This window comes from Barbatula barbatula (genome assembly GCF_947034865.1).
Source record: "Barbatula barbatula genome assembly, chromosome: 14".
Classification (NCBI taxonomy): Eukaryota; Metazoa; Chordata; class Actinopteri; order Cypriniformes; family Nemacheilidae; genus Barbatula; species Barbatula barbatula.
In genome coordinates, this window is record NC_136777.1 from 735,048 (window position 1) to 755,110 (window position 20,063).

Here is a 20,063-nt window from a genome sequence, read left to right on the forward strand (position 1 = left end):
TAATGACTTTCTATATCCCACATCATAATACATTTCGTTGCACTGTACTTGTATGTGTGTAATGACAATAAATTGAATCAAATCAAATCAAATCAACCTTAATAGTTCAGTGATTCAAGGACAGACATGAAAAGACTCTTTAATTCATTCAAATAAATATTATGAAACTACATAAAGTAGCCAACTCTTATTAACAGACTAAAGTATTACAAATGTGAGAAAGTAATGCATTTAAAGTTAGACTTTGAATTTTAATGTCAATTCCACTATTAAATACAGTTCAGTGTTCACGGTAATTCAATTGCATTTCAAGTAACTGAAATTCAATTACAGAAAAAACAAGAGTAATCCCTTACTTTTATTGAATTACAGAAACTAATCACTTCCATGTCTTGGTAAGATTTCCCACACACAGTACAGTATGATTTCCATTTTGATGCGTCTTTTATATCGACATGATACTGTAAAGTTCACAAAACAATACAGTGATGTCCTTTATCTTACACACGAGTAACTGTAAAAGTCAAAATAACACTAGTTCAGTGTAAATCTTTATTGAAGGGTCAACACTCAAAAGCAGCTTTTATACTCTTGTTTCAAGCTTTCTATGGGTTATGGTTCTTCTGATGTGATGTTATCTGGGACACAACAGAACACTCAATAAAACACTCGACATTCAGAAAGTCTGCACTTGTTTTAATGTAAACAGCTCCTAATTGAATTCGCATTGGAAACTAGGACTGCATTTCTGTAGTTTATTTCAGCAGGTCTATCATAACCAACCCAATTCAGTCAAACAAGAAGCAAAATTCTGTCATGTACAGTGTGATGGTGTTGAATTGAGCTCCGCCTTCAGAGGAGGAGTGACGGGTGTGTTTGAGTCTCAGGACTCCAGCAGCAGATCTTCAGTCGGACTCCGGTGAGGTTCAGGTCGGTCATGGATCAACAGGGTCAGAGGTGGTCAGTGTGGATCATATTCCTGGGATTGTCCGTGTGTGTCAGCGGGATAAGCCGACAGGATTTGTTCCCGTTTGGAGAAGGTGTAGGAGATCAGAGGCTTCCACATGGAAATGATGAGACGCAGCAGATTTCTTTGGAGAAGCCCGTCATCTTTCACAACCAACAGTTCAACAAGATTTACGTGAGTATTTCAACTCTCCTCTGTCACTTAAAGTGTTTACATCTCTTGTGTCCGTCAGTGTCAGTGGATCTGTAAACCTGGACAAAAGATGGTAACACTTAAATTAAATCATGTATGTATAATGAATTATACAAATAGTATTAAAGCGATAGTTCGCCCAAAACTCGGCATAATTTCCTCTCCTTCGAGTTGTTATAAATGTGTATAAATGTCTTTGTTCTGATGAAGACAGAGAAGGATATTTGGAAGAAGAAGAATGTTTATAACCAAACATAAGCATTTTGCCCCCCATTGACTCCCATAGTAGGAAAAAATACTTTATCATTTGTTTTATAGAAGATATTTTGAAGAATGTAGGAGAGCAAACAGTTCTGTGGCATGTTTCACTATCATTGCTCCCATGGGAGTCAATGGGGGCCAAAATCTCTCTGGTTATAAACATTCTTCCAAATATCTTTCTCTGCGTTCATCAGAACAAACACATTTATACACATTAATAACAACTGGAAGGTGAGAGAATGATGACAGAATCTTTGGGTGAAGTATCCCTTTAATGTATTGTTATGCCCTGTAATTCACCTTAATGTCACAAATACTTGTAACTACAAACTTCACATTTTTGTTTCTGTTATATTTCTTTAAAACACTTCTAATGTACACATTATGCACAATAGTAATGCATCATACCATTTAATAACCGCATCAAAGGCTTTCAGTAAAGAAATAAAGAAGCACATTGTGAGTTTATAATATATCCTCTGTGCACGTGTTGGTGAAGTTCATGTGTCTGTATCACTGATCACAGTCCAGTGCTGTTTACTAGAGTAAAGATCTCTCTGCTTGAGCTCGTAACAGCCTGTAAACATTCATGTGTTTTGTTTTTGCACTTTTATGAGCGTTGTGGTGATTTCTGGGCTGAGTGTTAACAGGAACAGCTCATTTGGCAGTTAAACAGCATTCAGTACAAACACAAACAGCTCTTTATTCTCCTCCATGATAAACTTGCTCGACTGTATAACACATCATTTGTCCAGTAGTTTACTTCACTTGTGAAAGTGTTTATTTTAACAGTCATCCACTTTATTATAGAAGGAAAATGACCTGTTGACAATAAATACTGTCTTTAATTCTTTAGGCATCTTTCTCTTTTTACTCAAATATGTTTTGCAGTGTAAAAGACTGAGAGTATGAAAACTTTAGTCTAACATACGTCAGTTTGCAGGCACGTAGTACACATACAAAAGATTACGAAGACTATTATTTACATTACACTTACATTTGAAGAGTTAGTTTCCAAACCTAGATAACTAAGTTTACACAAACCATGTTTTTATTGTGTAAGTTAGCTGTATTTTATTATTTATTACTATGGCTTGGATCAAAACTGCAGTTTTATTGATATTAACTGGAATGCACAATAAAAACTTGTAAAAACTGAGTCATGTCATTTTGGAACCAAACTCTTCATTTATTCATTTACATTTATCCAAAATGCATTTAACAAGATTTGTCCAAATATCATGAAGTGATGTCGTTCTCAAAACCAGGAGAAGTAAAGAGGGTCAGATGTTGATGTGTGTTTGTTGTGTAAATCATCTTCTGTACCCCTAAGAATGTTGAAATGTTTGTGTGGTTTAGTGGATGTTGAATTTTCTCTGAGGTCAAACAATAACATTCATAAGGACTCTTCCTACAGTTCTTCCTCTCCCACAAGTCTTTCTGCCAATTTCCGTTTCCAGGAAACATGTTGATGTTTGTAAGTTATTGTGGTTTCAACCGGAGCGTTGTGTTTGTTTAGCCGACTGCATGGCTCTGCCTGTTCGGTTCACTACAAAATGTGGATTTTGTGAATGACAAGGTCAGAAGTATGAAGAAATCGTTTCCCTTCATCAGTATGTATGAGATTAACTGCAGAACTCAAAGTCCATGTGTCGTAACATTCTGAAAACATCTGGAAATGCAGTTTCACTCCAAACGTTCACATGTGTTTTGTTGAGTTGCTGTAAAGTCCACAGATGCTTTGTTAAACGTCTAAAATCATCTTACATTTACTACAAAGTGTGCTCTTGCTGTCATACGACTCAGTAACGCTGTGGGTTTATTCTGTGAATGTTTATTTAAATCATATCTATAGCAAACCTTATCAAAAAGAAGCGTGCTATTAGTATACTTCTTTTAAACGTAAAATAGGAAAGTATACATTCAGACCACTTCTTATAGACTTCTCAGAAATTAACTTACTTGATTTTACTCAGTGAATAGTTTTGATGTAGCTTTAATTTGGCCTGTACTTGTACTTATTCTTTTGATTGAGATATACTTAGGTATACTGCTAAAAATATTATCCTAATAGTATGTTTATAAAATCGTACTAGTAGTTTACTAGAATATACCTTGAAGTGTTCTTACAAGTTCACATAAAGAGAAATTAGTAGTGTATTGAAAGTAAACTTTAAAGTGTACTTTTATAAATAACAACTGTGCTTCAAGTAATGAGCTAGTAAACTACCAGTAAACCTAATAAAAACCTACAAGTACGCTTGCAGTACTACTCAACTAATAGTTTACTGGGAGTAAGTGACTAAATGTGCTTAAACTATTGAACTAGTAAACTATCAGTGTACCAACAAGTTTACTTGAAGTATAGTTGTAGTACAAATGAAAACTTAAGTCTAAATTAGTCATGTAATCAAAAGCTTCCTACTGTTACTCTTGAAGTACACTTAAAAGTATACCAATTTAGTCCCAAGCAGTATTCACGTAGTGCACTTTCTTTTTGATAAGGGACGCACTTGTGTAATATTATGGGTTATTATTTGTTCGTGTTGCAAATCAGACTTCTATGTTCTATTTCACTTCAAAATTTGTCTTCATTGACTTTCCATAGTAATCTTCATTCCTACTATGGAATGTCAAAGGGGAGAAATTTTGAAGTAAATAACTTCTTTAAAGGGACAGTTCACCCCGTCCACCCCAAAAACATCATGATTTTTTCTCTTTTGCCCTCATACGCAAATCAATCTCATTCACTATTATTGGTCCATTCAGATCAACACCAATGGTTTTGTAGCCCTGAAGACGCCTGCAGAGGAATCTGAGTATCTGGGCAAAATGCCGGCCAGTTTTGGAATGATAGCAGCTCTCCAGGGTGACCTGGACACCAGTGAAGGGGTGGGTAAGGTGTTCTTCCGTGATGACACCAGTCCTGTCGTCCTGCGAGACGTCACTGATCACATCAACAGAGCGTTTCCTGAACACGCCGAGGTGAACCCCAGTCACGCTCTGGTGGTCACATGGGTGGACGTGGCCCCTCACAGGATGGAGATACGAGGAGACGGAGCGGATCACGGAGGAAGAGTGAGTGTGGGCTGCATTACATTTACAGTTGATCGAGTGTGTTTATGGTTTGTTATAAACATGTCTTGAACTAATAAGCTTATTGAGAGTTTAGTCAAACTGTTGTTTCTACATACAGCTGTTGACCTGAAGGAGTGTGATGAAAAGATTTCACAGAACAAAAGGTTCTTCACAGCGATACCATAGAAAAACCGTTCGGTTCCATAAAGAACCTTTCTGTTTAACAAAAGCTTCTTCAGATTATAAAGAAGGTGTTTCTTTAAAGAACCTTTTACTGAACGGTTCTTCGTGGAACCAAAATGCTTCTTCTATGGCATCGCTGTGAAGGAAGCACCTTTATTTTGAAGAGTGTAAAATGTATGTGCTTTAAAGCATTTATGGTTCCTTCAGTCTTCACTCTTCCTTCAATCTTTTTTATAATCTGAAAATCACAAATTATATTTTGTAAAACAAAAAGGTTCTCTGGATGTAAAAAGTTCTTTTTGGAACCATTTAGACAAAAGCGGATAAAAAAGTTTTTTTAGAAAGGTAAGAAAGAAATGTTCCTTTGGGGAACCAGAAACAGTTCTCTGGCACTGCTGCTTTATATGGAAAGGTTTGTGTGTTTGGGAAAAGTTGAATATATATTTTATCTGGGCAAGTTCAAACTTTACAGGATTTCCATCTTCTATAGCGTCCAAATGCTATGCAAATCTTATGCATAAATTCATTTTCTTCATCTATGATTTTAAACTGGAGTCTTCCCGTCAATCTCCACCATTTCCTAGACTGGATACAATGGAAATGTCTGTATTTGGGATTGTATGAAGATTTTTAGATTAAAGTTGCATTTTGTTTGCGTTAAACATGTTATAGAGAAATACATTTCAACTGGTGATCGCATCGCTGGAGTCTGTGTCCTATGCCGTACTTCTCTACCCGAGGGACGGACTGCAGTTCCACAGCACAGGCAATAGTTACACACTCCACGCCGGCTTCAGTAAAGGACTTGAGGGATATTTCATCATTTCTAAAAGACAAGGGCCGTACCATCGCATCACAGACGACACAGAGGCATCTGTCACTAAATTAGCTGAGTAAGTTTGTCACGGTTTACATTTTAACGACGACATCATCATGACATCATTCATTAAAGGTTAATTCACGATGTGCCGTTGGATGTTCTTTCCAGGCAGACTAACTCTGGAAAGCCGGGCGTGTGGGTTTTTAAAATCGGAGCGTTCCCTGAGTTCTCAGACGTCACAGCCGGACAGGTGCCAGATTTACCTGTAGATTCTCATCAGTACAGAAGCACTGGAAGCCACAGACATCAACATCAGGTTCAGGTTTATCCTGAGGATCAGGGCATCTCACAGGACGTCCTGGACGGGGTTTATCATCGCCCGGAGCATCCCGCTCCTCTTCAGGTGGAGACGGTCCAGTTCACTCCTGAAGTGGTGGAGGTCGACAGTGATGACAACATCCAGGTCAATGGTCAGCATCATTTTCTTTGTTTGTCGTTATTTTGTTTTTCAGCTATATTCTTACAAACAACTATTATCCTTAAACTAAAAAAATAAGTGAGTAAATGACCATAAATTCATTGTGATATATAAATAAATAAATATTAAATAAATAAATATAAATGCATATAAATGAATATAAGTGAGTAGAAAAAGTGAGTCTTCAGAAATAACGATAAATACTTTTCTTAATAAATTAATTCATGAAGTCTTATATCCTCTGTGCAGTATTCACGTATAACTCCGGGCAGTGCGGCATGCGCACATGCTCCAAATTCGGCGAATGTAGGAACCATCCATCCGGACAGTGCTGCCAGTGCAAGCCCGGTTTCTACGGCAACGGCGTTCAGTGTGTATCTGAAGGTAGGGCAGTGTTTGTGTCTGATGGACAACTGTGACCTGTGGATGTCCAGTGTGACAGGTGAGATCTCGTGCAGGTGTTCCTCAGAGGATGAATGGAAAAGTGAGCGGCAGGTTGTTTGTGGGAGACTCGCCCGTGCCCGTGGAAATCTCCAACAATGATCTTCACTCGTACGTGGTGGTGAACGATGGGAGAGCGTACGTGGCCATCAGCTCCATTCCTCCCAGCGTGGGTTTCTCTCTTCAGCCCCTGTCAGCTGTGGGCGGGGTCATCGGATGGGCTTTTGCTCTCCAGCAGCCCGGGTTCAAGAACGGCTTCAGTATTATTGGTGAGACCCGTGTGTCGTTTTATACTTCATGTCACGAGTCTTCAGATACTATAGTTATTGTTATTGATCTGATGTTGCAGTTCGGAAGGTTGGATGGAGTTCTCAGCACAGTCTGAGATGTTTCTCCTCAAATTGGAAAAATAAAAAGAGAATGAAGTGTAATTGTTGAGACACATAAAGAGTCTGGAGGTGTGAATGAAAGTAAATTGATGAGGTCATATTTGAGTAAGTGAAAGAGAAATGTTTGAGTTGATATTTATAATATTGCCTTTGATTGCAGACGAGACAAATCTGAGCTCAGACATTGTTGACATCTCAAATGGTCATGAGACACATCAGTCTGATTTCTGACTCGTTGTCTTACAAGAAAGATTTGAGTTTCCATTGGACTTCTAGCCGAAATAATGGAGATATTAATGTTCTTATAAGACTGCTCAGCCTTTTCAAGTCACTTCTAAGTGTTTTCGTCGCTGTGAGGTTGTTTCTGGTTTTGATGTGTTTCAGGCGGCGTGTTCAAACGTCAGGTCAACGTGACCTTCCAGCCAGGCGGCGAGAGGTTGTCCATCTCTCAAGAGTTCAAAGGGATCGATGAGCACGACCACCTGATGGTTGACACCAAACTTGAAGGAAAGATTCCTGCGGTGCCTGAGGGGGCTCAAGTGAAGTTAGACCCCTACACTGAGATCTACCAGTACAGCAGTAACTGTGAGCGAGAGCTTCTGTCGACCGTTTGAAGAATGAGAAATTCGGTTATTGAATCCGTAACGTCTTGTCTTAATGTCATTTTCTGTCAGTAATCACCTCGTCCTCAACGCGCGAGTACGTGATCAGTAAAGCGGAAGTCCCCTCTGAGACGCTAAGCTATAAGTTCAGAGAGACCATCACGTTCCAGGGCTGTCACGATGAATCCAGTCCAGATGTTCCGTCCACTCAGATGCTGAGCGTCGATCAGGTGTTCGTCATGTACGATATGAGCGAACAGCTCCTGCGTTACGCCACGAGTAACAAGATCGGAGATATCAATGGTGAGGATGTGCTCACTTTTGAAATATTCTCAACTTTAAACATAAACATCTCAACTTTATTTTTGTGAGAAATTTGCTATATGGACTTCATTTGGACAACTTTTATTTTTTAATTTTAATAGTTATATCTCAATCAAATATTGTCCCTTTCTAACCTCAACCATACATCTATATTTATTTAGCTTTCAGATAATATAAAAATCTCAAGTTTCAAAAATTGACCTTAAAGATCCATAATGTACATGTGAGTGATTGTTACTAAAGCTGACACGTATACAGTATGTCCAGGTAATCGTTTACTTTAAAAAAACTACAGTAAGATAAAATGACACTGCCGTCAAACGTTTTTGGACACTATTTAAAACCTTTTGATAGGAAAGTGTTTGCTTAAGTGTCTGAAATTAGTTCAGTAGACAAAAACATACTTTTGCAAACAAACATGTTTTTTCATGACAAAATGAATATTTTATTTAATAATTTTTTTTAATGGAGGACTTTGACGGAATAATGTTTAATGATATTACTGTCAATATTTATTGAGCATCATTTTCATGGCAGATATAAATTAATAGTTTAATACAAAACAGTCTTAGTCAGCATTTTAAATGACAAAAGATGCATAAGCACAATCCACATCGTAATGAAAACATGCAACACATTTTACATTACAACTTTATGATATTTTACGTCATAACTTAATGATATACGTAATAATTATATTATTAATTTGTGAGAGTGCCTATGTGTCATAAAAAGAATGGTAAATAAATAACATTATATAGTCAAACATTTTTTATTAAATGAAATATATATATATTTCTATAGGATGCATATGATAATAATTGTTTTGATTGCATACATGATAAAGTGTTAAAGCAACATGAACAACAGCAGCGTCTGGCTCTGAGAAGCTCCACAGTTCAGTGTTTGAAGCTGAGATTGTTGTCAGATGTTAAGAGACACGTCTTGTGCTTGATTGACAGGAGGACAGCCTGAAGAGAACCCCTGCTTCAGCGGCAGACATGACTGTGACACTAATGCTGTGTGTCGATATGGAGAAGGAAATGAGTTTACATGCGAGTGTGCTACAGGTTTTACTGGAGACGGACGCGCTTGCTACGGTACACACATGCTGCATGAGTCTCACAGGCTTTGATTGAACTCTTTATGTTCTTTCTTCATCAGAACACAAAACAATGTTGATAGTCAAACGACACTGAACTCCATTGACTTCCATTGTATGAACACAAAATCACTGACACATTTCTCAACATATCTTCTGTCGTGTTCAAGAAGACTCACGTACAGGTGTACAACCACACGAGGACTTTAAAAACTTGAGGTTTTGTCCTTAATTGTAACGTTGATTAATTGATAAACATCCGCCCTTTGTCCGTCGTTTCAATTAAAATAATTTCCTCAGTAATATCCTTCCTTCCAAAGATGATTTTATCTCACTTCCTGTCCTAAGGGGATCGTTTTCACACACCAATCTTCTCATCAGCTTTCAGAATTGAAATATTGCCCGAGACCTTTCTAAAGGCCGAGGATGTGACCGATCCCCTGCTGCTTAAAGGAAATTACACAGAAATAGGACCAATGTTATCTTAAAAACCCTTCATTAGAGGAAGTGATGCTATCGTTCATGGGAATGTAGGGAAAAGTCCGTCTTTTTGTCAAATGCATACATCTCAAGTTTGAAGCAAGTTGTGGTTTGCGGTGTCTAACCCAACAGACAGAAAAGTGTGTGTTTTTAACAAAAAAATATGTTTCTTAGTCTACTTTATGTACTTCTCAGAAATATACCTACTGTAAAATGAACTTCACACTGTATGTATTTATTGTAATTGAGAGATCCATCTCTTCATTAGATGTGGATGAATGCAGGGAATCTCCTCAGATCTGTGGACCTCATGCCATCTGTAATAACCAGCCCGGAACCTTCCGATGTGAATGTCTGGACGGCTTTCAGTTTGCTAGTGATGGACGGACATGTGTTGGTAAGTCTCATTACTCGCTTTTGATCAAATATTTACATATTAAATTGTTGAAACTAGTAACTTTGTATTAGCATCTATTGTATTATTGCTTATTGATCCCTGAACTCTCTGTAAATCGCTTTGGATGAAAGCATCTGCTAAATATATGTAAATATATATAAATAGCGATGAGACTTCTCTGTCTTGCTTCTCAGATGTTTCTCTTGAGAAAAAGAGAATCTTCTGGATTCTTATGTGTGTCTCATTCAGAGCGGATGTTATACATTCTTTAATATTCAGAAGTTGGTCCGTCCATTCAACCTGAAATGTGTCTGCATAGATGCTGTGTTGTTCTTGCTTGTAGAGGTTTCGCGGCCTGTGGATCCGTGTCAAACCGGCACTCATGACTGCGACGTCCCTGAACGAGCTCGCTGCAGTTACACCGGTGGATCATCCTACATCTGCTCCTGTCTGCAGGGATTCATGGGAGATGGACGGACCTGCCGAGGTGTTTACTAGACATTTATTCATCTCACTTTAAAGTCCCAGTGAAATGAAAAATGACAATGCCTATTTTTTCATGAAACATTGAAGTGTTTATTGTAAATAGTTTATCAACGTGGGTCATTCTCTTTTTTTTTAATTCATTTGGCCTCATAATCTTCAGTTAAATCTGAAAATGCCCTTCCGCCCGGAAATGACGTAAATTAGACGGCTTGGGCGGAGCATCCGTTAACTCCTCCCATTCAACTATCAGCCTGCGGCCAGTTCCATTTCAAAACGAAACGACTGTTTTTATACATCCAATGAAATCGCTGAGAAAGATGAAAGCCACGCCCACTATTTTTCTCATTAGAAATTCCATTTCACTCGGAAATGCGTCAAAATCACAACTTCAGATTCACGGGGTCCTGAAATGTAATTTAACGCAGTTTCCATGTTTTGTTTAATTATTTTTATTGAAATGTCTTAATATCTTGAAATTGTCTCTAACCAGTAAAAATTCAAGTCGACTTTGAACGACACCTGTATGCTAGTTGTTTAAAATGCATTCACATGTGTAGAACCAATAATGTATTTATTTTGAATAATACAATGAAACATCATCTTTTCTTTCTTTCTTTCAGACATAGATGAATGTCAGGGAAACCAGTGTCATGAGAATGCCTTCTGCACCAACACCGCTGGATCTTTCACCTGTCAGTGTAACGCTGGTTACTATGGCGATGGTTTCCACTGCTCTACCGGTACAGTACACATCAGTTTAATTGGAAAAAGGTTGAAAATCAAGTATCTCGTCTGCCTTTTCAGTTTTTCTATACATGATTAAATGGAATTTCAAAGTGACAACATAAACAAACGTTACTGCACATGTGCGCGTTTGTGGGCTGCAGTTAACTTCCAGTGCCTGTAGATTATTTCTGATAACAAATCAAAAAAAGAAGCGCTGCTTGGCTAAACTTGTCTCTCCTAAATTTAGAATTTAGACTGCGATACCAAGCTCAACCGCTAGATGTCAGTGTACCACACGGTTTATTTAAAGTCCCTGTGAAGCGGAAGTTGTAATCACTTTTATTATCATATTCTAACGCATTTCTGTGTGAAAAGGAGTTAAAAATTAGCAAATTACTGATTTGCGTTGCTCACTGCGAACCGATTTGATGTATAAAAACAGCCGTTGCATTTTTAAATGAATCTGGCAGCAGACCGACAGCTGAAGGGGAGGAGTTAACGGACGTCTAACATACGTCATTTAAGATCGATAGTCACTACAGGAAGGAAGTGCATTTTCAGATTTTAACTGAAGATTATGAAGACACACAATTTAAAAAAAGAGAACGACCCACATTGATAAACGATTTACTATAAACGCTGCAATATTTCATGAAAAAATAGGCATTGTAATTGTTTATATCACTGGGACTTTAAATGCGACCAAACTGTCAAACCAAACAACAAATTTGTTTATTTAAAAAAATGGGCATACAACGAAATTCAACATATTTAATACTATTATTATACAATAAAATAATAATACAAATTAGTATGAACATAAATGAAATAAAATATATTTTTCATATATCTAACTGTTGCTTTTGTTTGCTAAGAGAGCCTTTCCAGAATGTTCCACAAGAATGAACTGAAGATGTGATCAATCTCTGGACACATGGATCCCATGCAACAACATTTGCTGGTGTTTACTACACAGCTATTTACAAACGTCTATAGACTAACTCTTTACACAAAGCAATAACACGTGTCGTTCTCCTGTTGTTAAATCTAAAGTGATGTTCTTTCCCCTGGAAGGGTTGTTCGGACGGTGCTCTTTAAGCAAGGTTTGTCATCGCTCAAGCACCAGATTTAAAGCTCACCGTGTTATTATTTAATGTTGAAGATTTGTTCTTCCCGCCGTGACAAACCTCACCGGTCTGACCTCTAGACATTCAATGACGGATGGCATCTGACATCTCGACCCCTCGTGTTCTGTCACGGTTTAACCCTCACGACAGCTGCGTGTATGCTGTGAACTCGCGCTCCATTTGCTTTGGTTTCTCAAAGGTTGTTTTGCAGTGCGCTGTTATTTTATATTCCAGTGTTCTGACAACATCAACATTTCACAGATAACACTGCATGTCGTGTCAATGTCCACGTGTTTGTGCAGATGGTAAGACTCGCTGTCAGCTTCATCGAGAGAATGCTCTGGGCTCCGGTAGGGCTGGTCCGCGAGGTCCTCGTCCTCTGCCCGGTCAGTTTGTGCCCACCTGCGATGCCCAGGGTGAATATGAGCCCATGCAGTGTCACGAAAGCGTGGGCCAGTGCTGGTGTGTGGATCCAGAAGGACGGGAGATTTCTGGCTCGCGCACAGGGCCCGGCACTTTTCCTGAATGTGAGTGACGTTAATAAACGTCAGTGTTCTCTCATGATTCTAATCTTGTCGATCCAGCGGTCTCGGCTCGATGCTATCAGTTAATTGTCGGTTTATCTTAATCACACAGTCATTTATGTTCTTTCATCTTCTGCTGTTCAGGCCCTGATCATGGACCCGGCCCCGTCAGACCAACACCCAGACCCGACGTCAACCCACTTCCCCCCGGCAGCCACATTCTGTTCACTCAGAGCGGGAAGGTTGAGTATGTTCCTCTGGACGGCCATGACCTGAAGAAGACTGAAGCAAAGACTGCTCTACACCTGCCGGTAACACTCTCATCCTCAACACAGTCTGTGTGTCGTCAAAGTGTAAAACGGATGTAGATTGTAGATGTCAAATAATCTGGATTTGAGTAAGAGTACGTTTACACGGCACAAACATTCAGCATGGGGGCCGCCATTATTGATATACTACCGCATGCCTACAGACTGACCTGTAATACACATGCACATGATGTCATCCTTTTCTTATTCTTGCGTTTTCAGGGTTTACACGGAAAATCAACACTGCAAAAAAGTCAAAAAGTCAAAACATTCTTGAATCTTGATGAGCAAACTGACTAAAGAAAAGAAGTCTTGTTTTTAGTAAATAACTCTGAAATTTCTGTGAATTTGTGCTGTAAAACAAGCAAATAAATCTGCCAATTGGGTAAGAAAAATGATCTTGAATTGAAGAAAAATGTAAACCTTAATTCAATATTTGCTTGTTCTAAGCAAGGTGCTTGTTATTTGCTTCAAAAGATTCTTCAAGGCCATAGAAGAACGTTTTGTTTCCAGAAAGAGACATTTTTCTGTGTCACGAAAGGCTTTTTGTTGTGAAAAATGGTTCTTCTATGGCATCGCTTTGAAGAAAGCACCTTTACTTTGATGACTGTAATCGTATAAGTTGTTGTGGTTTGTCTTTGTGTGTAATTTACTCTTTTTAATCTGTAGTTCATACTGTAGTTTGTCTCTCTTTGCCAAATTGTTGATACCAGAGCGAACAGTAAGTAGCATTGGGGGACGGTGGGTTGAGAAGTGTCTGGAGAATTTAGGATTGCTTAACTCTGTTTTTCTTGGAAAAGAAGATGTTGTGTTGATCAGAGTCACATGCTATGAATGTATGACATCAGAACGCTCATCATAACTCTGAAGAAACAGACCCAACACTTCACAGAAACAGTGAAAATGTAATCTAACATTACATTCACTTATAAGGGTTTAAAATACTCTACTTAAACTCTTGTTTTAATGGTTATGTGTGTATATTAAGGCCCAGTGAAAGCTTATAGGCACTTCTTGTTGATTTTATTATGTAGGTCAGACACTTTCTGTAAAATAAGTCACAGTATATTCAAAGTGATACTTCACCCAAAAATGAAACTTCTGTCATCATTTCCTTTCCTTCGAGTTGTTATAAATGTCTTTGTTCTGATGAACGCAGAGAAGGATATTTGGAAAAATGTTTTTAACCAGACTGATCTCGCCCTCCATTGACTCCCATAGTAGGTTCGTGTTTGTCTAGACAGACACCGATGAATCATTTTTCATCATCATGATCGCGTTCTAATGCGCTTGATTTCAGGAGAAAGTTCTGATTGGAATCGCTTACGACTGTTTGGAGAAGATGGTGTACTGGACGGACATCAGCACACCTGCTATCAGTAAAGCTAGTCTACACGGAGGAGAGCCCATCTCTCTCATCACATCAGGTGGGGTTATTTACTCACCTTTCTATTGTCCACACCTCGTGCTGTATATTGAGATTTTGCACACATGATTTGTTCAGATCTTGGCAGTCCTGAAGGCATCGCCATAGATCATCTGGGCAGGAACATGTTCTGGACGGACTCCATGAAGGACAGAATTGAAGTTTCCTCACTGGACGGATCCAAGCGTCGTGTGTTGATCCACACAGGTCTTGTTAATCCAAGAGCCATCCTCACTGATCCCACCAATGGGTGAGTGGCTGTTTTAAACTAAATGTTTCATCCTTATTATTGATGCGAAACAAGGAGACGCTTTACCAACCCAAAGTGTGTTTCTCCATCAGCTACATCTACTGGGCCGACTGGAACAGAGACTCTCCCAGAATCGAGATGGCTTATATGGACGGCACTAACAGAAGAATCCTGGTCAAAGATGACCTGGGCCTCCCCAACGGTTTAACTTTCGACCCTCAAACGTCTCAGCTGTGTTGGGCAGATGCTGGTATGACTCACAGACATGAGCGATAGACTCACACACGCTTAAACTCTTCTGAAGAAAAATAACTCATGAAATGAGCGCCAGAAGATGTTTTGCTTTGTTAAAGTTCAATCAATTGTGTTCTTCTGATGATCATTCCGCACCAGATAAAGTACTTGAAAGTGAAGTGTGTGTCCAATGGAATGATAAATCTGAGTTTAGATCAGAGTTTAAATATTTAGGTTTATGTTCTTGAGAAATAAAAACAAATACTTTATTTGTTAGTGTAGAGTAAATAGTAGTGAGAGTTGTTGCTAGTTTGTTGCTGTTTTTGCAGTTCTGGGGCCGGATTCACAAAACTGTTCTTAAAGGGACAGTTCACCCCAAGTCATAATATACTCACCCTTGAATTTTCAGTTCTGGGACATCATTGACTGCCACAGTAGGAAACATTAAATGATAGTCAAAGGTGCCCCAGAACTGTTTGCTTTCATACATTTTTCAAAACATCTCATTTTGAGTTCAACAAATTTGGTACTATGGTAGTGGATGTTGTTTCAGAACTGAAAAAGACTGACATTCTTCCAAATATCTTCCTTTGTGTTCAACAGAACAAAGTAATGTATACAGGTTTGAAACAACCTGAGGGCGAGTAAAGTGAACTGTCCCTTTAAGACAAAGTATAAGATTGTTCTTTAGATAAATTATAGGAAGTTGCTAAGAATGTTTGTAAGTGCGGTTCTCAGACATTTCTAGATATGTTGTCAAATATTTTTGTCGTGAAAATAAAATGATACGCTTTGTCAATTATAACATCCGCTTATTCGTGTGGTAACTGTAGATGTTTATCTCTACAATAAACTTTAAGTGTGTAACAAGCACCTCGTATTCTTATATAGCTTGTATATATTAGCATGTGATGTATTAAATGGCGTTTACAATGGCATGTTAGCTCAATACTTATTATAATAGGCTTTGTGTGTTACTAGGGCATAATACCTGTGACCCTCTCCGTTTCAAGTGTTTGTCCCAGATTAATGTAAAAATAACTTTTAATGATGAAAGCTAAAGTAAGGGAGCTAGGCCTTATCATTATTAAATCAATATAAATAGGTAATCGTTAAAATTATGATTCTGGCTCAATACAAAACACACCAAATACATATTAAACATCTTACCTTTTGAGACTTAAGACAACCGTGAGATGAGGCTGTTGAACATATTTACAACAGCTTTTGTTTAGAGAATTTGGATTCTTTTTTTTCCCTAAGATCAATCTTGAGAAAAATGAAGAACGCTCAAGACTTTTCTTTCGGTAATACATAACACTCCTTACTTTTTTCTTAAATTGGAATTTATGGCAGAAATATGGCAGTAAGAAGAAGGCCCCTGCGGACACAGTTGATCTGTAAGATGATGTTTGTGAATGTCTTTACAATGATCTTCATGAGCTTTCATGTTTTGGATGCAGGTACTCATAAAGTGGAGTGTATGAATCCAAACCAGGGCGACCGCAGACAGCTCATGGAGGGAATTCAGTATCCGTTTGGAATGACTACAGACGGACGAAACCTCTATTACACAGACTGGAGAAGGTTAGCTTTTCCTTTTATGAACTTTAGTAGATTGTTTTTAACCAGGTTTTCCACTTCTATTTTATTTCCAAACCATCTCTCTTCTATACACATTTGTTTGAAGCGTTGCAACAGATTCGATTTTCTGAGGAAAGGTGGATGTGCAACATAAGTATTCCAGGCAGTTCTAATGTTTATTTATGTATGGATTGGTGTGCATGTGTTTTTTTATTGTAGTTGCTTACCGGCCCCATGTCAAAAGAGCCCACCCTCGTGTTTCTATTATAGTCACGAAATATATTTTTTACCTATAGTTAGGTTCTCCGATGAATGAATATGAGCAACAGTTCTGTTCATGTTTGACGTGTGGTTTTCTTCAATCTTTCAGAGCTTCGCTAAACATCTGTGTGACGTGACAAAGTTCACGTCTACATTTACTGCAGAACTGTTTGCTTTGTCAAACTAAATCTGAGTCAAACTTAGAGAGCAGCAACGTTTTACTTCATTTCAGATGTGCATTTCAGATGTGCATTGAGGTGAACAAACATGCGTCATTGGTGCACTTTATAATAATATTTCCTAACGTAAAATAGGATGTTTGTAAGCGAGAGTCAATGATCTGACAACTGATTTACATTTAGTTGTGAATTAATCCATAATTACAGATGTGTCTTAGTAGAAGTTCGTATGTGTAGTTGTCTGTTTATAAAAGCCATTTTCCAGAACATTGAACAGAACCAAACCAAATTAATTTCACATACCAAATGTCTGGCATTGTAGTGATCAGAAGTAGCAGGAAAATGTCAACGTGGGGTTTGACTGTGCCCGAAAGTCCTTGTGTACAGGGGCGGACTGGCCATCTGGTGTTTTCCAGGTATTAGAAATGCAAATGCACGCAACGCAAATGCAAACGACATGTATGCATACTTCCCCAAACCCCCCCGTCGGCAGATTTAACCATGCACCCCGGACCATACACAACCATTTTCACCCCAACCACAGAAATGGTGGAGGGCCGATATTTCTTCCCAGTCCAGCCAAACTTGCGTGTGTCATTTAAAAGCAGTCGGATCTATCGGAATGTCACAGCTGACACTGTTGGTATTTTAGGATGTGAAAAAAATGTGAAGGTTCAGTAATCTCAACAGCGCTCTGTTTCTCTTGATGCGTCTGTTTGCTGTGAATGTTTGTGTATGGCGTGTTTGCTGATCTGAGGTCAGGGGTCTCTTGAAAGGCTCGTGGCAGCTGGGTGTAATTTCACGGCTGGTGCGGCGTCTTCTCTGATCCTCCTGCAGACCTTTCCGCTCTGTTAGCGGACTTCTGAAAGAAAACAGAGGGAAATAGAGTCACAATATAGCTTATTATAGCTTGAGCAGCATTCAGCAAAACACCTGACATGGCAAATGCTGTTAAACATGAATTAGACATTTGTGCATCTGCTGTATGTAGATCAGGTTTTCTCTATGAACACTGAATAAGCGTTGTGTTGTTTCTGAACACGTCGTGTGTGTTTATGATCATCAGGGGCGGTGTAATCGTGATTGATCGGCACGCTGGCAAAGAGGTCGATGAGTTCCAGCCCCAGAAACGAACACGTCTGTACGGCATCACCACGGCACACGCTCAGTGTCCCTCTGGTATGAGTTTCTCTTCAAGAACGTTCTCACCTGTGTCTAAATCATTCAAAACATTGTGTAAAATGTGTTTCACTTCTTCATTTCTGACCAGGATGAACGTCATGAATGTTGTTCTCATTTAATAATGTCTTGTTTTGTGTAATGTATTTGTGTTATGGAAAACTTTTTTTATCAACATTTGAATTTGTGACACATATAGTTTCCGTGGTATACCACATCATATCACAAATAAATCAATAGAGATTTAATCTGAACCTGGAATATTCCTCTCTTTGGGAACACTTAAAAATGACGGGTTTATGCCATAAATGAACCATTTGATGCTGTAAGGTTTCGTAAAGGATCCTTAAAGTGACTGTCATCATTTCCTCACAGTCGAGTTGTTATAAATGTGTATAAATGTCTTTGTTCTGATGAACACAGAGAAAGATATTTTGAAGAACGCTTTTATCCAGACAGATTCTGCCCCCCAATTGACTCCAATAGTAGGAAAAATTATAGTGCTCCAGAACTGTTTGCTGTCCTACATTCTTCTAAATATCTTCTTTTGTGTCCAACAGAATAAAACGAAAGATAAAGTATTTTTCCAACTTTGGGAGTCAATGGGTGTCGAGATCTGTCTGGTTATAAACATTCTTCCAAATATCTTTCTCTGCGTTCATCAGAACAAACACATTTATACACATTTATAACAACTCGAAGGAGAGGAAATGATGACAGAATTTTCATTTTTGAATGAATTATGACTTTAACGTCTGCAGAACCTTTCTGTTTCACATAATGTTCTTTGTAGGCAGAACAGAGAATATAAACCCAGAACTAATGTGAGAACTGTTGTCATTGTTTAAACACACCTGGAGCATTGATGTCAGGCTGTAAATCTTTCTCATCAGGTCAGAACTACTGCTCTGTGAATAACGGAGGCTGTACTCACTTGTGTCTGGCGACTCCTGCTGGTCGCTCCTGTAGATGTCCGGATGATTCTGCAGGATTGGGCTGTGTGGAAGGGGAGGGCAGATATTAAAGATTCAAAGAATCAACTTGCCTGTGATGTTACAAGTCAACTGTTTATAACTGTGACACCTCATATCATCTGTTGTGAAGTTGAGAAAGAATAATGTTGTTATCAGTGATTCTTTTGATGCTTTGAAAAACATACTTGCATTTTAAATTAAATTTCTGTTTAGTTCTTTGCGACAGTTCTTTACATGTAATACATTTTTTTCAATAAAATAATGTTTTATTTATATTTAGTTTATCCGTTTTTTTACATCTGCTTAAGTGTTTGTGGGACAAACGATCAAAAATATTGTTTGAAAATGATGTAATGCTCAAAACTTTTAGGAACAGTAGAAAAACAGTGTTTGGTTTAAGGCTGTTTAGTGTCATTTTTTACTACACGATTATTGTTACCAAAAAAATATAACAATATTAACACAATATCTATTCAAATGTGTACAAAAATAAAAAGCAACATTATCAGTCAAGGGAAAAACAAACTTTAGATGTTGTCTAAACAAACTCCTGTCTGCTGAACCTGAAAGTGGCACATTGGAAGGAAAAGGGCTGTTTTTCTGAAACATCATTTCTGATGTTCTTCGGGCCGTGCTTAAAAACAGTTGCTTGAACTTATTTGGAGAATAAAAAGAATGGTAAAAGTGACATGGAATTGTTCAATAACAAAAAATGATCCTTTTTACATGTGATACAATGTTTTGATAAAATCATGTTAAATCTTGAATTATGTCAATTATAATATAGTATAACAAAATCTGGTTCTGATCAGAAAGTAGAAGAGAATCTCGACGCCTCATACACAGATATGACCACCAGAGGACAACAGCAGCCTGAAAATCATCTGAACTTTATTTTTCCTTTTAATCATTATATTGTCGTTTCTTTGTGGCAGATTCATTTATATTTAAAACATTTTACAATAAGTTGATTTCAGTTGTCAGTGTGTGTGTGTGTATATATATATATAAAAATGTTTATTTTATTTTTAGTAGCTCTTATTCGGGGCAGTTTTGGTTCAATAGTAACGTGTCGTGTAGTGGATTAAATG

At 38.1% G+C, this 20,063-nt stretch overlaps 1 protein-coding gene across 1 annotated transcript; it reads left to right on the top strand.

Annotated features, from left to right (window-relative positions):
• The first annotated feature begins 913 nt into the window (after positions 1 to 913).
• nid1a (nidogen 1a) lies at positions 914 to 19,246 on the top strand. The gene is made up of 20 exons (XM_079473073.1): positions 914 to 1,141; positions 4,190 to 4,498; positions 5,354 to 5,574; positions 5,670 to 5,971; positions 6,229 to 6,363; positions 6,438 to 6,689; positions 7,194 to 7,394; positions 7,484 to 7,714; positions 8,698 to 8,835; positions 9,586 to 9,714; positions 10,058 to 10,201; positions 10,821 to 10,940; positions 12,356 to 12,580; positions 12,722 to 12,888; positions 14,186 to 14,312; positions 14,390 to 14,561; positions 14,654 to 14,811; positions 16,259 to 16,382; positions 17,886 to 17,998; positions 18,892 to 19,246. The coding sequence occupies exons 1-20, from the start codon at positions 938 to 940 to the stop codon at positions 19,020 to 19,022; spliced, it is 3,603 nt and encodes a 1,200-aa protein (XP_079329199.1). The 5' UTR covers positions 914 to 937; the 3' UTR covers positions 19,023 to 19,246.
• Positions 19,247 to 20,063: the final 817 nt, after the last annotated feature.